We start from the raw sequence: 19,271 nt of genomic DNA, 5'->3' as shown, positions 1-19,271 counted from the left end.
CCTGCCCCTCCTGAAGCTGGTGGCGCCCGCCACCCACCACCCGGCTTCCTGGGACCGACGTTTCAAGTGAACAAATACCGTCTCTCTTAAATCAACCCCAAGGCAGCCCTGGCTGCCTCCAGGCCCCGAGGCTGAACCGACTGTGGCTCTGGGCATTGAGAGGTTCAGTGGATTAGCTGGAGGGTTTGGCTGCGTGGGGCTCTTTTCTCGTCACCTCATTATCAGGTTCAGTTTGGAGTGAGAAATTTCAGGCCTTGTGGCCGCGTCTGCTTCACTTCACCCCAAACCTTAAATATTAAACCTTGACAGGCTGTGGGCAGGGTGGGGACAGGCCAGGCGAGAAAGAGGCTGAACAGAGTATCGGTTTCTGCCAGCGGTTTGGCCTCTGAAATCAACTTGGTTCAGGTTGCGTTATGGAGACGAGGTCCTTCGGGACGGGACGCGTAAAACCGAGGCCAGGTCAGGAAGCTTGAATTTGACTATTGAGCATACGTGTATCTCCACCCCCACCCCAGCTCAGATAAGGTGAGCCAGCTTGGACTCGGAGCCGCTGGGCTCGGGCCTGTGGCGAAGGCTCTTGCCGAGGCCAGGCCCCTCCCAGGGTCCGGGAGGTCCGAAGGCGAAGCCAGAAGCAGCCCGGACCTGGCACCGGAGGGCCGACCCGAGCCCGGCTCCCTTCTGGAGCATATTAAATCCCAGGTCTCCCTCAGAACTCCCTCTGGGAGTCTTCCGGCAACAGGAAGACTGCTCTGCTCACCACCCACCGCTCCCCTCCCACCTTTCTGGCCTACCACCCCTTCAGCCCCATGTGGAGGTTTGTTTTATTTAGCTGTTAATTGGGCGGCCCCTCCTGGTGCTTCTAGTCTTCCTGGTGCCTTGGGGTCGCCAGCCAATTGCACGTGCTCGCCAGTCGGTGTGGGGTAGAGCCGTTGTCTTTCTGTTTGAACCCTAACACCTCTCATGTCACCGGGGGCCCCCACATGCCACAGTAGGCACATTTGGCGAAAGGTCTCCTTGTGCCCCTTCAGGCTTGCCTTTACCGGCGACTTCTCCAGCTCCGTTCTGTCCTTCCACGTCGCGAGGACTGGAGCGGCCAGCTGCGGTCCCGCTCTGGACAGAGCGTGGTTCGGTCTTGGGGCAGATTCGGTCTTCCCCACTGCACCCTAGAGAGGAGCGCTGCCCTTTGGCCAAGTTGCCGTAGCACGCGCAGGGGACAGAGCCCGTGAGATGCCGCGGATTAGGAGAGCTGGGCTCTGACCCTTTGTCTCCTGGGAGACCTGGGGCTAATATCATCTCTCTGGGCTTCGGTCTGCTCCTCTGACAAACGAGGATGCCAAGACCTTCCCCTTCTAGGCCCACAAGCGATTGGTGCCCCCTTCAACTCTTTGGAGATTGGCCCAAAGCTGGGGAGAAGAGGCGGGCTGGGAGGAAGACGTGAGGACGTCAATCCGTTAATAAATCTGATTTATCGAGCACTTACTATATGCAGAGCGCGGTGCTAAACACTTGGGCGAGTACAGTACACTGGAGTTGGTTGACATGATCCCTGCCCACAAGGAGCTTCCAGTCTATGAGGAAAGGAAGAGAAGCCAGCAGATGAGTGAGAAGAGATTTCCCCGAGGGCAGGATTCCGAGGTGGTGGGAATGGAAGTTGGGGTAGACCCGGCAGTTGAGACGGAAAGATGAGAAGGCAGGGTGGGTGGACCGCTGGATGCTCGGGTGCCAACTGGGGACCCTCGGGAAGCTGCTGTTGAAAGTTTGGCTCCAGGTGACCGGACTGGGTGAGCATGAGGTCAGGACTCCTCACAACTGGAACGCAGTCCAGTGGCAGGAAGGGAAGATGGAAATGAGCAGTAATTTTCCGAGGCCAAACCCGGGCTTGTGGAATGAGTGGCTTCCTGTGGGCTGACGGGCTGGCCCGCTACGGATGCCAATGCAGCCTCTCGGGGGTCCGGTGATTTAGTGCCGCGTGCCCTGGCTCCGAGCAACTGCCGTTGAAGGCTGCTCCGTGCTCGGGGCAGCGGGTCGGCCGGAGGGGTCTGCATTCCGCCTGGAAATAGGGCGGAGGATTGTGTGAACGCACAGTGCTACCCGAAGAGCTTCCGGTGGTTGCCCAGCCACCTCCGCATCACACAGAAACTCTCTTTACTGTCGGCTTTAAAGAACTCAGTCACCTTGTCCCCTCCCGTCTTACCTTGCTGATTTCCTACTACAACCCGACGTAGTCACTTCTCTCCTCTAACGCCAATCTGCTCGCTGTACCTCGATCGGCATCCTGGTCGATGGTATTTTTTGAGCACTTACTATGTGCAGGAAAACTGTACTAAGGGCTAGGGCGCTTACAGTACAGCAGAGTTGACAGATACATTCCCTGCCCGCAGTGAGTTTACAGTGTAGAGGGAGAGACAGACAGATACGAATATAAATAATTTATAATATATAAATTAAAGATATGTACAAAAGTGCTTTGGGGGGGTCTCGTCTTCCTCGCCGCCAACCCCTTCCCCACATCCTGTCTCTGGCCTGCAAATCCCTCCCCCCATTTGGTATCTGTTCACTCTCCCCAACCTTCAAAACTTCAAAAATCAAGTCTCCTCCAGAGGCCTTCCTGACTTAACCCCTCTCTTCCCCATCCCGTTCACCCTCCGCCACCGTATCGCCGACACACTTAGGTCTGTAGTCCTTACGCCCTTTGATTCCCCAGCCCCGCGACCTTTGCGTGCACAGGTTTGACATCTGCCATTTCCCCCATCTGTAATTGATTTCAATGCGCGTCTCCCCATCTAGATTGTAAACCCGGGGAGCAGCGGGAGTCGTGTCGGAAGTGGAGAGGTGGCAGAGAGCCTTGAAGGAAACCAGGGGTCGGGGTTTGGGGGAGTGGAGGTGGGAGGGATGCCCAGCCTGCCCCACCCTGGAGGCCCCGCAGGCTGAGAAGGCCGGACGTTCACCTGCAGTTTGACAGGTAATAATAATTATGGTATTTGTTAAGCACTTACGATGTGCAGAGCACTGTTCTAAGCGCTGGGGTAGATACAGGGTGAGCCCGCGTGGGGCTCACATTTTTTAATCCCCATTTTTCCAGATGAGGTAACTGAGGCACAGAGAAGTTAAGTGACTTGCCCAAGGTCACACAGCAGACAAGTGGCGGAGCCGGGATTAGAACCCCGACCTCTGACTCCCAAGCCCGGGCTCTTTCCACTAAGCCACGCTGCGACAGGTAGAGGCGGTGACCACTTCTGGGCCATCTACGTTTGACTGAGCTTCTGCCTGCAGTCGCCAGAGTGCGTGTGAGGTCGTGGGTTCTAGTCCCGGCTCAGCCGCTTGCCAGCTGGGTGACGCTGAGCAAGTCACTTCACTTCTCTGTGCCTCAGTGACCTCATCTGTAAAATGGGGATCAAGTGTGAGCCTCATGTGGGACAACCTGATGACCCTGTATCTACCCCAGCGCTTAGAACAGTGCTCTGCACATAGTGAGCGCTTAACAAATACCAACATCATTATTATCATTATTAAATCCCGGCTCAGCCGCTTTCCAGCTGTGTGACTTTGGGCAAGTCATTTCACTTCTCTCTGCCTCAGTGACCTCATCTGTAAAATGGGGATGAAGACTGTGAGCCCCACGTGGGACCACCTGATCACCTTGGAGAAGCAGCGTGGCTCAGTGGAAAGAGCATGGGCTTTGGAGTCAGGGCTCATGAGTTCGAATCCCAGCTCTGCCACTTGTCGGCTGTGTGACTGTGGGCAAGTCACTTAACTTCTCTGTGCCTCAGTTCCCTCATCTGTAAAATGGGGATTAAGACTGTGAGCCCCACGTGGGACAACCTGATTCCCCTATGTCTACCCCAGCGCTTAGAACAGTGCTCGGCACATAGTAAGCGCTTAACAAATACCAACATTATTATTATTACCTTGTATCCCCCAGCGCTTAGAACGGTGCTTGGCACATAGTAAGCGCTTAACAAATACCGCATGAGGTCAGGCCTGTTTTCTGAAAAGGAGCGCGCTGGCGGCCGGAGTGCAGGTAATCCCCATGTCCGCCAGGTGGCGCTCTTCGCGGCGGGGTGTCGGCGCACGCGCGGTGGGAGCGGCTTTCTGGGGCAGAGCCCGCCTCAGGCCGAACTGCAAGGCATAACGGTGTCCGCCAGGTGGCGCCTCCCCGCCCAGCGGCCTCCCGAGAGCGGCCAAGTGCGCAGCTTGGCTCAGTGGAAAGAGCCCGGGCTTGGGAGTCGCAGGTCGTGGGTTCGAATCCCGCCTCCGCCACTTGTCAGCTGGGTGACTTGGGGCAAGTCACTTCACTTCTCTGGGCCTCAGTTCCCTCATCTGTTAAATGGGGACGATGACTGTGCGCCCCACGGGGGACCACCTGATCCCCTTGCATCCCCCCAGCGCTTAGAACAGTGCTCGGCACTGGCACTGTGAGCGCTGAACGAATACCATCATCATTATTATTATCTTCCGCGGCTGCATGAACGACCCAGCGGGAGTGAGAATGACACCTGCTTCAACCACCCTACCTGCCTCACCAACGTGGCTCAGTGGAAAGAGCCCGGGCTTGGGAGTCAGAGGTCATGGGTTTGAATCCTGGATACGCCGGTTGCCAGCTGTGTGACTTTGGGCAAGTCACTTCACTTCTCTGTGCCTCAGTTCCCTCATCTGTAAAATGGGGATTAAAACTGAGCCTCATGAGGGACAACCTGATCACCTTGTATCCCCCCAGTGCATAGAACAGTGCTTTGCCCATAGTAAGTGCTTAACAACTGCCATTATTATTATTATTATTACTTACCCATCCTACCTGCCCCATCCACCCTACCTGCCCTTTCCTGGTGGGAGAAGCCATTTAGATGGGAGGAAAAATGAGAGAATATGGTTCTCGGCCGCCCCTGCCCTGAGGCAGAGTGAGCTTGGCCCCTAAAATAGCCCTGACCCACTGTTTCCCACCTGGGGGGTCTGTGGGTTCACAGCACACTTCAGCAGCTCCCAACCACAGCCCGCACCCACTGGAGTAGCACCCGCAGTGAATCCAGATGGGCCTAGACACAAGACACAAACACACACACACTGGATTCTAGGGTCCAGAATCTTTCATTTCTTCTTGAGAAGTGCTAAGCTACTTTTATGTGGTTTATCTCTCGAAAGCCGTATGAAATTGGTTCTTTAGCTGAGTCCCAAGTAAGTTTCCTGAGCCAGCCGGATGCGTGCCTAGTCACCCCGAGTGCGGGGCAGCACTGGTTCAGGGTTGGGAGGACCGGGGCAGGGTGCGGGGACTGGTGGGGGTGACGGAGGGAGCCTTGGGGCGGGTGGGACATGGTTTGATTTCCTGTTGGCACAGTCATTGTGTAAACTGGCTGACTGTGCCTGAGCGATGAACACAAACTGTGTCACGGGTCTGCCTCACCCTAGGAAATGCTTTTCAGGGACTCAGGGGAACACTTGGGCAGACCAGCTGTGGTCAGTCCTCCTTTTCCCAGCCCTGCCTTCCCATCAGCCACCGTCCCCCCCTCCATCCCTGCTGCTTGGGGAGATCTGCCTCCCCCACCTCGTCGGTCCTCTGTTCCCCCTCATCCCTCACTCCTCGTGCTTCCCACTTGCCTTCATCCCTGCCTTTTCTGCAATGACCCATCCTCACACCGGCCCCATCCCCCCTGTTCCGTTCCCCCTGCCTTCCCGGGGAACGGTCCACGACCGACGCTGGTGGAACTGTGCCAGCAACTGGACGTGGCATCCGAGTGGGGTCCAGGTCTCACGGCCATAGTGAAGACTGGACACCACGACTACAGCTCTGTAGACCTTCACTTAGGGTCTGTTTGGCAACGTCCCCAAAATTACGCTGGATTTTCTCTTTCCCCGTGGCTTTGCCGTTCAGCGTGTGGTCTCGGCGTCGGCTTTGGGTCGGTCGTGCGTATGGCTCTCCCGGTGCCGGCTGACGCGTCACCTCCCTTTTCTTTAGAATGATGATCAATCCGCAATGCCTGACCGATTGAGAAAAGTGGTTTACAATCAGTTTTTTTTTTTAAATGATATTTGTTAAGTGCTTACTACGTGTCAGTCACTGTGGGATAGTTATAAGCTAATCAGATTGGAGGCGGTCCACATCCCACATGGGACTCGTGGTCTTAATCCCCATTTTACAGATGAGGCAATTGAGACACAGAGAAGTTGAATGACTTGCCTCAGGTCACATAGCAGACAAGTGGTAGAGCTGGGATTAGAACCCAGGTCCCCTGACTCCCAGGCCCGTGCTCTATCCCCGTGTCGGACCCCCTCCCAACTGGTCTCGGAATCTTAATGGACTTTTTAGGGGGGGCCAAATGACTGACCGTTGTCCGGAGTCCAGACCTGCAGGTGGTTGCAACTGCTTCAAGAGGCTGTTGCCGCCTGAAGTGAGGGCTTGGCTCAGGGTCCCGCACCTCCCCGTCACCGGGTCCCTCTGGGGTCTGAGGCCGCTTTGCGATTCTGGGAGCGATCGGTAGACGATACCATTCGGGAGTCAGTCTCGGGGGGTGTCTGGCGGGGATCCTGTTGGACGCGTAGAGCCAGAGAGAGGAAGAGATCCTCACTCATCCCGCGGAGGTCAGGGAGGAAGCGGAGGCCAGGTCTAGTCAGAGCCAGACCCTGTGACACCGTCGGCTGCCGGGTTCAGGAGGGCACGGGTGTTGGGGAATATCTTCGGCCGGCCGTGCGCGCTCTGACCCGAGGGACCTACGGGCAACATTCTGGAGGCTTCAAGTCACTTAACTTCTCTGTCCCTCAGTTACCTCATCTGTAAAATGGGGATTAACCGTGAGCCTCACGTAGGACAACCTGATTACCCTGTATCTACCCCAGTGCTTAGAATAGTGCTCTGCAAGTAGTAAGTGCTTAACAAATACCAACATTATTATTATTATTATTATTATTTATGTCCCCCAGGCCCTTGAGCGGGCACTTGACCCATCTGCAGACTTTGCCTGCCTACTCCTGAGTCCTTAAATCTAGCCATCTGTATCGAGGATTTAGACACAGAAAAGTAATTCTTGGAAGAATTGTAGATTAGATTCACAAAGTGTATTAGGGTTAGCTCCTTGCCCCCATCCCCCTGTCCTCACCTCCAGCTGCCAGTTCCTCTAGCCTTGGGGCCCTTGGATCCCGGGCCCCCTCGATTTCGGAGCCCCATGGCTCCCAGTCCCAGGCCAGCTGGACGCTCCAGTCCCAGTTGGAGCGTCGGCCATAGGTCCCCCCAATCCTGAGCAAATGGCTTGTTGCTCTGGGGCTTTGCCGTCAGAGGCTGGGACCCCAGAACTTGGGCCAGGGTCCTCGCTGCCCTGCCTGGGTAGGATGTGGCCATCCAGGAAGGTCCGTGCTAGTCAGTGCTGGTCAGCCCCAGGCCCGGCTCCATCTGTGGCCCGTCGGGGAGGCAGGCTCGCCACTGACTGCGGGAAACCGCGTCTTCACTAACGATTTCCAGATTGGCCACGTATGGGCGGAGGGAGAGGCCCTGGGCTCCAGCTCCAGTCAGTCTGTGCTGCCCATTCGGCTGTTGGGGGCTCGGCTGGGGCCCGGGGGCGGCACGGGATGGACGCGGATGGACACGGGACAGCTCCCCCATCTCTAGTGGTTGGACCAGGGCAGAAGGTGGGGTGATGCCTCTCCAGTCCCTCGGGTTTTCCCCCCAGAGACAGACCTGGCCTGGGTGGTCTTGGAGCGGCGGGATGAAGGCAGTGATTGGCTGGGCTGTCCCAGGCCTGCTGGCCTCCGGCCACATCTCCGAGCATGGTGAAAGGAGGTTTTGTACTTGCCCTTTGCTGAGCTGTCCAGGTGGTGCAGCTTGTTGCTGAGAAGCTTGAGCTTCTTCCATCACTGCCGTCACCTGGGGCTACCTTTGCGGGTCCTCGGGCCCGGTCCGGCCACGCCGGGGTGCGGGCCGACATTCCTCTTCTTTCCTCTCCTCCCTCACTTCTTTCCTCCCTCCTTTCAGGCACCTGATTTATGGACTTTATCTGCTCCCCCTTACTCCCCTGCTGCCGCCCCCACCCCCAGCTGGGTGGGCTGTTTTATGTCACTCCTCCGGTGGTTATTTTATTTGAGTCACATGACCGGCAGCCCGGGCTCTGGGTCCAGCTCTGACTTTGCTCGTGGCCAGAATCCCATGGACTGTCCTGAAGAGATTGGACTCCGCTTTTCTGTCCGCCCTCCCACCCGGATGACCCCCCAGGCCTTGGCCCGGGGTGTTGGAGGAGGGGGGAGGGGGGAAGAATGGGACAGCCCTGACCAGGGCCGGGTCAGTCTCGCCTTTCCTGGGGGAGCGGCCCCCAGGCTCCCCAACCGCCACCTCTGTGGCTGCTTCCGGAGCAGAGGGCGGTGGCGGCTTTTGTGGGATTCCCACACGTGTGAGCCCCCAGGCTGACCGGAGGTGTGGGGGCTGGGGAACACGGGCTGCCAGCGCCTGCCACTGTGTGATTTCTGGGGTCCAGGAGAAATTCCTATGGGTTTGTTCCCTCTCCTCCTCCTCCTCCTCTCTCTCACCCCCATCCCGCACTTCCTCCATTCTCCTCTACTGTCATCCCTGAGCTCCCCGTAGCCGCGTTTGGGTCTCTGGGCCAAGGCCTTGGCCCAGCCCTGCCTGCCACAGTTACGGGGTGGGGGCGGAAGGGGGGTGCCGTTCACCCAGGATTTTTTGGATGAGATCTTATGGAGGCTGCCAGCTATAGCCCTCATTCCGTGAGACTGTCAGGCGGGTGCTAGGGTGGAAAACGGGGCCCTAACTTGATCCACAAGTCCCCTTTCATCTCTCAGCATTTACTGGATGCCTTCTGTGGGCAGAATGCATACTGGCTGCCTACTGAGTGCAGAACATTGTATTGGGCAGTCCTGGGGAGTGGCCGGGCGGCCTTGGGGAGCGTTGTCGGGGGGCCCCAGGAATATAGCGGCTGGGGGGAGGCTCTAGGGAGCAGGAGAGGACCCCTGGAGAGCAGAGGGGAGCCCCAGGAAGAGTTCAGCGGGCGGGGAAGGTATCCTTGTGCAGAGCGCGGGTGGAGGAGGGGGATGGCCGCAGCAGGGAGTTCTCATCGGTGCACAAACCCGATCTCCAGGTGGAGCTGGCAGAAATCTGCACGAAGAGCGAGCGCTACATCGGCACCGAGGGAGGAGGCATGGACCAATCCATCTCATTCCTTGCAGAGGATGGAACAGTATGTGGACAGGGTCCGGCGCTTGATTGCGGGGGAGATCGCCAACTCCAGAGCCGGACCCGGGACCCCGAGAGGTTTCGGGGCCGAGGGGTGGCCCTCGACCCAGCCTAGCAGGGGGATCGTTCCAGGCGCCCTTGCTGCCAGCTTCTCCCGGGCGCCAGAGGTTGCCCCAGAGGGCTTGGGGTGGAGGTGGCGGGATAAAACCAGCCTTCACTGTGCCAACTCTCAGTGAGTGGCAGCCTCGTGTGCCCCCGCCTGATCTCCTCCCTCCCCACCCCCGCAGGCCAAGCTGATCGAGTTCAGCCCGCTGCGGGCCACGGATGTGCGGCTTCCAGCCGGCGTCGTGTTCGTGGTCGCTCACAGCTGTGTGGAGATGAACAAAGCCGCAACCTCGCATTTCAACATTCGCGTGATGGAGTGTCGACTCGCAGCCAAGGTGTGTCTCCGGCGGGTCCCGGGAAACCTTCCTCATCTCCCCCTCTCCCCCAGGTGCCTCGCATCCTCCACCCGAGGGTGCCTCTGGGTCCAGGGTCTCTGGGGACGGGGGGTGAGGTGCCCCAGCCCTGTCTTGAGCTGCGCTGCCCCACCCCATCCTGTCCTACCCTGCCCCACTTCACCCTACCCCATCCGGCCTTGCATTGTCCTGCTCTGCCACACCCTGCCCCACGCCTTCAGAGAAGAAATGAAAATTCCTGAGCTTCTCCCACTCCTGGGGATTCTCGGAAACGTCACATCGGAGAGCTGCCCGCTTGGACCCTGTCCGGTCCAGCCCAGTCCGCCTCTAGCCCAGTGTACTCGGGACCTTGGGCTCAGGACTCTGGGCAGGCCCGTGGTAATAATGATCACTGTGGTATTTGTTAAGCACTTACTATCTGTTGTATTGTACTCTCCCAAGCACTTAGTACAGTGCTCTGCCCATAGTAAGCACTCAATTTTTTTTATGGTATTTGTTAAGCACTCTCTGTGTGTGCCAGGCCCTGTACTAAGGATTGGGGTAGGTACAAGATAATCAGGTTGGACGCAGTCCCCGTTCCCCATGGGGCTCACAGTCTCAATCCCCAGTTTACAGATGTGGTAACAGAGGCACAGAGAAGTTAAGTGATTTGCCCAAGGTCATACAGCAGACAAGTGGGGAAGCTGAGACTAGAACCCAGGACCTTCTGACTCCCAGGCCTGTGCTCCATCCATTAGGCAATACTGCTCCAATTAAATAGCCATTGATTGATTGATCGATTGATTAGTACGTGCCAAGCACTGTACTCTGAGGGAGATACAAGATAATCAGGTTCCACATGGAGGTCACAGTCTAAGAGAAGGAAGGAGAGGTATTTAGCGTGGCTTAGCGGAAAGACCCTGGGCTTGAGAGTCAGAGGTCATGGGTTCAAATCCCCGCTCAGCCACTTGTCAGCTGTGCGACTTTGGGCAAGTCACTTAACTTCTCCGGGCCTCAGTTACCTCATCTGTAAAATGGGGATGAAGACTGTGAGCCCCACAGGGGACAACCTGATCGCCTTGTATCCTCTCCAGTGCTTCGAATAGGCTTTGCACGTAGTAAGCGCTTAACAAATATCATTATTATCTAAGCCCCATTTTACAGATGAGGGAAACCTCGACACGGAGAAGTGAAACGTCTTGCCTGAGCTTGCAAAGCAGGCTAGCGATAGAGCTGGGCCTCAGGTCTTCGGCCTCCCAGGCCTGTGCTCTTTTCACTGGGAAACCCCGCTTCTGGTGGCTGTCGAAGGAGTAGAAATATTAGTAGAGGCGGTGATGGTGGTGATGCTGGATGTAATAGAAGTAGTCATCATCGTCACCGCCATTGTCATTGTACTCAGGGTATTTATTGAGTGCCCACAATAAGTACTTGGAGCAGGAGCGACATCAGCAGAGTGAGAAACCACCCCTGCCCACAAAGAGCCCCCAGTCTACTTCAGGAGACACACAAAAATATTTACAACTACAGAAGTCGAGAATAAATAAAGCAGACAGATGGAGGGCATAAATAAGTTCCTGGCTGCTAGAGTTGGCTGGGGGATTGACTCAGCCCGGGGGCCGGAGATGAATCAGGGAAGGTTTGTGAAGGAGGCGGGATTTAAGACGGCCTTGGAATGTGGGGACCCCTGGGGTCTGTCAGATCTGGGGAGGGAGGGAGGGAATTCCAAGCCAGGGGAGCAGCGGGAGCGTGGGGACGGAAGAGGGACCGCGGAGAGCAAGGGACAGCTAGAAGCTTGGCTGGGGAGGGATGAAGGGAGAGGACTGGGTTGTAGCAGGAGAAGAGAAGCAGTCAACCAGCAAATGGTATTTATTGAGCACCCTCTCTGTGCAGAGCCCAGTACCAAGCACTTGGAAGAATAATAATGATGGTATTTGTTAAGCGCTTACTATGTGCCCAATACAATATGAAGGTTTGATAGACACGCTCCAGGACAGATAGGTAAGGTAGGGGCAGCTGGCGGAGAGCTCCGAAGCTGTGTGTGTGGCATCCGTGTGAGGCGGAGGGAGCTGGGGAGCCAGCAGAGGGTTCAGAGGAAGAGGAGAGATGGGGGCCTAGGGAGGCTTTGGGAAAGTGATCTTCGTGGCAGCACCCGGGCTAAAGGCTGTGCAAGGTTGGAGGCTGGGAGGCTAAAAATAAAAGAAATTTAAAAGAGCTAAGACTAGCCATCCCAGTTTAATCTTCCCTCGAAAGTGCTAGATGAGTTACCCAACCAGCTATCTGTATACAAGTCCACATCCGAAACGTATTTACAACCGAAACCCTGGATTTTAAGACCGTTAAATAATACGTAGTGTTGAATTCCGTCGGCTAGATTAGTTTAAATGGACGCAGCTTACCTCCGCCGCCGACTTCCCCCGTTACCCTTGGGGCCGCTTAGCTGAAGGTTTTTTTAAAACGCCACTCCTGGAAGGAAAAAGAACATTCAAAAGCCCAAAACACAATCCCCCAACAAACCGGAGCATCGACGCCATAAACCTCCTTGGAGAAACTTCTAGCCCCGGTGAGACTGGAGTTAGTGTGGGGCTACGGGTCATGATCCTCACCTTCCCTGCCCGGGTATTCCCAAAGCAGTGGTGTAGCTCAGGCCCGGTTTACCTAGGTCTGGGGAACCTTGGTGTGGCTGGTTCCTGAGCCTCTGTCTCTGGGGAGACGGCGGGGGGGTGTCTGTCTCCAGCGGGCGTCTGCCTCCGGGGTCGACTGTCTCTGGGGTCGACTGTCTCTGGGGGGTGGTTGTCTCGGGGTGCAGTGGCTGTCTCTGAGCAGTTGCTTTGAGCAGAACAGAGCCCTGGGTAGGCATCAACTTCCCCTTGGCACAAGTCCTGCTCTCTCGCTGCATCCTGGGGACAGATTTCAGAGAGCGACCGACAGATGCCCTCGTCCCATCCCCTCTCGGACGGGTGGCCCTGCAGCCCCGCGGAGGGGTCTGTGGCCGGCGGCTCCGGCCGTCGCCTAGCGTGGAGTAGATCTCACGGGTGATTGAGTGTCCCGGGCCCCGCGGAGGGAGGCCGGGTGGACACAAGTGGTCTCACCGTTAGCCAACCGCAGATGCTGCCGCCTTGGCTGTGGAATGGGCACATCAGGGCTGGCCAGGGGCCAGTCAGGCTGCTTCGTAAACAGATTTGCCGGGTCTTTGCTCTCCTGTGGTCTGAGCTACTCTGGGCCCAGAGGTGGCGGCGGGTGGGATGGGGATCAGATCAGCAGCCACTCCCTGCAGAGACCAGGTCCCCTCCACCATGCCTTGCAGGCTGCTCCCCGCACCACTGTTTACTAGTTTTGACCCCTGCCCCCTGGCTTGGTGCCTGTAACCGGCCCCAACTCCACACGGCCACTGGTCCACCTAGTCAGTCAATTGTATTTATTGAGTACTTACTGCATGCAGAGCACTGTACTAAGCACTGTATTTATTGAGCACTTACTGTGTGCAGAGCACTGTACTAAGCACTTGGAAGAGTACAGTATAACAATAAAAAGACACAGTCCGTGCCCACAACAAGCTTAGAGTTTAGAGGATGAGCTTCAGTCAAGCCTTGGCCCTAGCCTCTGCCCCTACTCCTACCCCGGCCCTAACCCTGGCTCCTGTCAATCAGTGGTATTGATTGAGTGCTTACTGTATGCAGAGCACTGTCCTATCCCCTACTCCTGCTCCTGAGCCCCTATCCTAGCGCCCACCCTGGCTCAGCCCATGCGTTGGCCCCCGCTCTTGTCTCGGGCCTGGGTCCTAGCCCCTGTCTTGCCTTGGGTTGGCCCTGTCCAGATCGAGTGCAAGGTCTCTATTGCTCTGTTCTGGCTCGAGCTGCCCGTGCCGTGAGTGCTGTCTGCTGTGCCCAGGATGGTGCCCCTCTCAGCTCCCTGGGCTCCCCTATTCCTGCTACATTTGGGACCCGGAAGCCCCGGAGTCGGAGCCGGAGCTATAGCGCTTCACAGTACCAGTCGGGGACCCGCTTGGGACCTTGTAGTGCCAATGAAAATATCTTTGCCAGGCTTTGTGGGAGCTGGTGGGGCAAGTGTCTGGAGGGGGTGACCCGGCTGGGCTGGAGGGGATGCTGCGTGGCCATTGATGATTAGTTCGTATCTTGGGGAGGACCTGCCTTTGTCTTCCTGGCCTGAGGTAGCCGAACTCTTCCTGGCCCCTGCGTTCCCACTGATCCCCGGACCCCCAAGCCCCCGGCGTTCCCGGGAAAGGCGGCGGCTCGGCCCCGTGGAGGGGAAGCGACCCGCACCCGGGCGACAAGGGTCACGAGATGGGAAGTGATCCCCCATCCCCAGGTCGGAGAGGCACCGATCTTTGCTTTGGGCCCCGCAGCTGCTGGCCAAGTCCCGGGGGCTCGACTGGGTTGACGTGTGGAGGCTGGCGGAGGTGCAGACCAAGCTGGGTCTATCGCTGGAGGAGATGCAGACTGTGCTGGACGGCGCCTTGCACCCCGAGCCCTACAGCCCTGACGAGATCTGCCGACAGCTGGGAATCAGCCTACACGACCTGCGCTCCCAAATCCTTAGCCCCAACACCCGAGATGGTGAGTCCTGGGCTAGGAGGGGGCCTGGAGTGAAAGGAGGGAGATGGGAGCATCATCATAATTAGAATAAGAATTATGGTACTTTTTAAGCATTTACTAGGTACCAAGCACTCTTCTAAGCCCTGGGGTGGCTGCAAGATGATCAGACTGGACACTGTCCCTGTCCCACATGGGGCTCATAGTCTAAGTAGGAGAGAGTAGGATTTAATCCCCATTTTACAGGTGAGGAAACTGAGGCACAGGGAAGTTAAGTGACTCACCCAAGGTCACCCAGCAGAATAGTGGCAGAGCCTCCCCAGGCCAGTCCCAGTGGGTCAGCTGTGCCCAGGACCCCAAGTACTGGGTCCAGCCCCCAAGATCCTGAGAGCAGGCCCCGGCTCCCAGGACCCCGCGAGCAGGACGAATCCAGCCGATGTTGGCCCGGGGGCAGGCAGAGCCCCAAGGGAAATGTTTTGCTGCCAGATACTTGGGGTGGCAATAAGAATAACGGTATCTATTGAGCACCTATTGGCTACGGTGTACTGTACTGAGCCCTTGGGAAAGTACAGCCAACAGAACTTCTATTTCTCAAGTGCTTACTTGGTGCCAAGCGCTGTACTAAGTGCTGGGGTGGATGCAAAATAAGCAGGTTGGACACAGTTCCTGTCTCACACAGGTCTCTCAGTGTACTAAAGTGGAAGAAATCTAGAATCCCCCTTTTGATGAGGTAACTGAGTCACAGAGAAGTGAAGGGATTTGCTCGGTGTCCCACAGCAGGCCAGGGGTGGGGTCGGGATGGAGCCTGGGTCTCCTGACTCTTTCCACTAACCAACATTCATTCAATAGTATTTATTGAGCGCTTACTATGTGCAGAGCACTGTACTAAGCGCTTGGAATGTACAAATCGGTAACAGATAAGAGACAGTCCCTGCCCTTTGACGGGCTTACAGTCAAATCGGGGAGGCGGACAGACAAGAACAATAGCAATAAATAGAATCAAGGGGATGAACATCTCATTAAAACAATAGCAAATAAATAGAATCAAAGCGATGTACATTTCATTAACAAAATAAATAGGGTAATGAAAATATATACAGTTGAGCAGATGAGTACAGTGCTGAGGGGATGGGAAGGGAGAGGGGGAGGAGCAGAGGGAAATGGGGGGAAAAGAGGGCTACATGACTTTACGGGGACCCATTCCCTACCCACAGATAACTCACTTGCCAAAGGGACGATGGGCAGAAATATTTACACAGAGAGCAATTGGAATCAATCAGAGAATGTTGAATCAACCCATGTGCCCAGAGCTGAGAATGGGTGTGTGTGATTCCGTGAGCGTGAGAGACAGCCGGTGGTTGACGACTTGGGTTGGTGGGAGTCCTCCGGGGAAGGCTGGTTGGAGGAGATGGCTTTGAATATAAAGAGAGATGTGTCCCTTCCAGTTTGGGAGGGAGGGGAGTCCTGGGTCAGGGGACTGGGAGTGGAGTTGGGAGTGAGGTCAGGCCAGGGCGAGGTTTGGTTAGCTGAGTTTGAGAAGTGTGAGTAGGCTGAGCTGAAGAGTAGTGAGAGAAGGACACCAAGAGAATAAGATGAGGACAGCAGGCAGAGAGCCTTGAAGCCAACTATGGGGTGTCTGTGTGACCCAGAGAGCGTGCGGAGGAGTCGGAGGAGAGGAGAGATGGGGGATGGGGCCACGCGACGCTTTGGGAAGATGGTCCATGCGGCAGCAGCGGGGAATAGAGGCTGAAGGCCGGGAGACCAGCCAGGGCCGTTGCGGCGTGCGGAGCTCGGGCCGGGGCCCGGGGGTAGAGGTTGCGGAGGAAGAGCCGGAGGGTTAGGTAGGAGACCTCTTGGTAGCGAACAGCCGAGGCTGGCAGCATGGTTCTGGGTCTCTGGGCCAGGGAGAATGAAGGTGCCGTTGACTGCTCGGCACCCCCTCCTCCGGCCACCCGCCCGCCACCACCCTTCCACGGGGGCACCTGGGGTCTGCCGCCCGGGCCCTGGAGCCTCGGGAGATGAGATGAGAACGGCAAGGAGTGCCGCTGACTCCGGCCAAAGCCGCCTCTGGGCCTGGGGTCCCGGAGGCGGGGGGCAGAGCCCTCCCAAACACAGTTTCCACAAATTAGTGTGCCCCGTGGGCGGGGGCGGGGGAGGGGGAAGGCGGAAATGACTTTCCTTTCTTCGTGGTGGTTTTCCTGCCGAGCAGGTAGCTAGTTAGAGACTTTTTTCTTTTCCATATAAAATACTAATTTAATTCTGTCCCCCAGCCTGGGAACGTGACCCGAACGGGCCTCAAAGCAGCGGTTTATTTTTGTGGGTTTGGCATTTCAGGATCTTCAAATTGATGAAGAAAAATATTATTCCTGGGAAAAGAACTCTTTAGCCCCAATCGAGCTTCAGTGGCTGTGTCTGCGGTGCTCCCTGGCCACTTCCCCCCCAGCCCCATTCCCTAGTCTCCCCGCTCTCCCCGCTCCTGGCTCCGATGGCAGAGATGCCGGGAGCAGAGCCCCAGTGCCTCAACTCATTCTAGTTGGCACGTCGGAAAGCTGAGCCCCACTCGCTCCTGTGCCCGTGCACCCTGTGCCCATATGCTCTGTGCTCCTGTGCCCCATGCCCCCTCCCCACTTTTTAAAATGGTATTTGTTAAAGGTCTTACTCTGTGCCAGGCACTGTACTAAACACTGAGGCAGGTACAAGCTAATCAGGTTGGACACAGTCCATGTCCCACATGGAGCTCACAGTCTTAATCCCCTTTTCTAGAAGAAGAAGCAGTGGGGCGGAGTGGATAGAGCACGGACATGGGAGTCAGAAGGTCATGGGTTCTAATCCCACCTCCACCACTTGTCTGCTGTGTGAAGTTGGGCAAGTCACTTTACTTCTCTGAGCCTCAGTTCCCTCATCTGTAAAGTGGGATTAAGACTGTGAGCCCCACGTGGGACAACCCAATAACCTTGTATCTAAACCAGTGCTTAGAACATTGCTTGCCACATAGTAGCTGCTTAACAACTACCGTCATCATCATCATCATAGTTGAAGATTGGGGCCCAGAGAATTTAAGTGACTTTCCCAAGGTCACCCAGCAGAGAAGTGGCAGAGCTGGTATTAGAACCCAAGTCCTTCTGACTCCCAGACCCGTGTTCTGTTCACTAGACCACACTGCTTCCCCAGTGCCCTGCCTCCCCTTCTGCCCCACCTGGGATCCTCCTCTGGATCTGGGCTAACAGTTACCCACCTCAATCACAAAATGATTGTGCCCCGCTCCTCCTCCTTGCTCCATCGGAGCTTGAGGGTTCCCTGTTGGAACTGAAAAATGCCAGGTCGTTGTTGGGCTCAGTCCCAGCAGCAGGGACATCCTGGTCAGTCTGAGCAGGGGGCTGGGTTGGGTCAGGTCTGGGTCACGTCTGGGGTTTGGGTCAGGGCTAAGGGCTGGGTCCCGGCTGGGGTTGGGGTCGGGGCTGGGAGCTGTGTCAGACCAGGGCTGGGGCTGGGGTTTGTGGCTGGGAACTGGGGAGAGCAACTGGGTCTGGGCTGGAGTCTGAGCTGGGGCTGGATCAGGGCTGGAGTCTGAGCTGGGGCTGGATCAGGGCTGGGTGGGGGGGTGTTGTAACTGGGCTGGAGTCTGAGCAGGGAGCTGGGGCTGGGGCTGGGGCTGGGTCAGGGCTAGGGCTGCAGCAGGCCTGGGATCTGTGGCTGAGGCCTGGGGACAGCAGCTGTGCCTGGGCTGGGGAGCTCTGCCTGGGCTGGTACTTTCATGCTGGGAATCCAAGGGCCCCCCAAGTTCCACCCGGGCCCCTTGCCTCCCCCACCCCAATTCTGCCTGGTCCCGAGGAGTCCGGACAGGGCACTGAACGCTTCCGGGATCAGAGGCGGCAACTGGGCAAACTGGGTTCTCCTGCTGTGCTCGGGAGCACCCAGGCCAGGACAGAGAATCTGGTAGGGAAAGCCACAGAATTGCAGAGCTCCGCTGGCGCCGAGGGGGCTTGGGCACCGGGCATCGGCAGAGAGGGGATCATGGGGCTTAGTGCTTGCTGTTCTTGCTCCTCTCACTGGGTTGCCCCGGGGGGCTCCTGGGCAGAAAGAGGCAGAAGAGCAGTGGCCTTCCTCCAGGGAGGGGGTGTGTGTAGGGTTGCTGCTCCTGGAGGTTCATTCCCAGAAACCCCAGGCAGCCGAGCACTCTGTTCAGCGGGTCCCTGGGTGGCAAACCTGGCTCGGTGATGTTTATGCCATAGATTGGGAACAGAGAGAGGCCCAGGGGTTCGGAACAGGGAGAGGCCCAGGGGTTCTGACCATTGCTGGCCCAGGGGCAAGAGGGAACAACAGGTCCCCAAATGCCAAGCGGGCTCCTGGGCCTTGGGGGTGCCAGCCTCAGGAGTGCTCAGGGGAATCGGCGAGATCCCTGCTTCTGGATGGGGAGCCGTGTGCTCTGGACCGAATTCCAACCAGGATGTTTCCCTGCCACACCACTTTCTCCTTGACCCTGTTGCCCACAGGCAGAGGGCCCACTCCCTCTGCCCTGCATGCTCTGGGCAGCTGACCCCCTGTGCATCCCAAAGTCCCCTTCATTCCCGGCACCCCAGGGCTGTCCACCGGGTAGTCCGGGCAGTGCCTCCAGCCATGGAGGTTTTGGCGCCTGGAAGGGGAAGACTTCCGGCTGTGGACCCTGCTGGGGCCTCTGAGCAGAGAGTGGAAACGTGGGCTGGATCACTGTTTCTGTTTTGTTACTTTGGACTCGATCTCGATTTTTTAAACAGCTTTCACCCCAGATAAAGTGAAAGCAAGTTTGTTGCCCTGAAGTTCTTCGAAGGCTCCTCAGCCCTGCTCAAGTCTCTTGGTTCTCTCAATGAGTCAGTCAAGTGCTGAAGTCCCCACAGTCCCTCACTCTCTGCAGTCCCCTCAGACCCCTCCCTCCCCTGACCCTCTGTAGCCCCCACAGCTCTCGCCATCCCTGCAGGTTGATTTGTTTCTGGGCAGCTGATTTGACAGCTGGAGATCATTTATTGGCACAGTCTTCAAGAGACAATTTAAGATTCAAGGCAATGTCCACACATTTCAATTCTTCAAGGGGCGGAGTGAGAGTCCATGTTCCTAAGGGGTCTGAGGGGCCTTTGGCTTTTG

At 57.0% G+C, this 19,271-nt stretch overlaps 1 protein-coding gene across 1 annotated transcript in view; it reads left to right on the top strand.

The window, feature by feature from the left end:
• Positions 1–19,271, top strand: part of GALK2 (galactokinase 2) — a 46,410-nt gene that overhangs the window by 19,142 nt on the left and 7,997 nt on the right. Inside the window, exons 6-8 of the mRNA XM_029070352.2 lie at positions 9,072–9,170; positions 9,454–9,606; positions 13,967–14,177. Coding sequence (XP_028926185.1) covers positions 9,072–9,170; positions 9,454–9,606; positions 13,967–14,177 — 463 coding nt within the window. The remainder of the gene's footprint in view (positions 1–9,071; positions 9,171–9,453; positions 9,607–13,966; positions 14,178–19,271) is intronic.

This window comes from Ornithorhynchus anatinus, chromosome 8 (genome assembly GCF_004115215.2).
Source record: "Ornithorhynchus anatinus isolate Pmale09 chromosome 8, mOrnAna1.pri.v4, whole genome shotgun sequence".
Taxonomy (NCBI): Eukaryota; Metazoa; Chordata; class Mammalia; order Monotremata; family Ornithorhynchidae; genus Ornithorhynchus; species Ornithorhynchus anatinus.
Note: the sequence above shows the minus strand (reverse complement) of the source record. Positions and strands in the feature narration are given on the sequence as shown.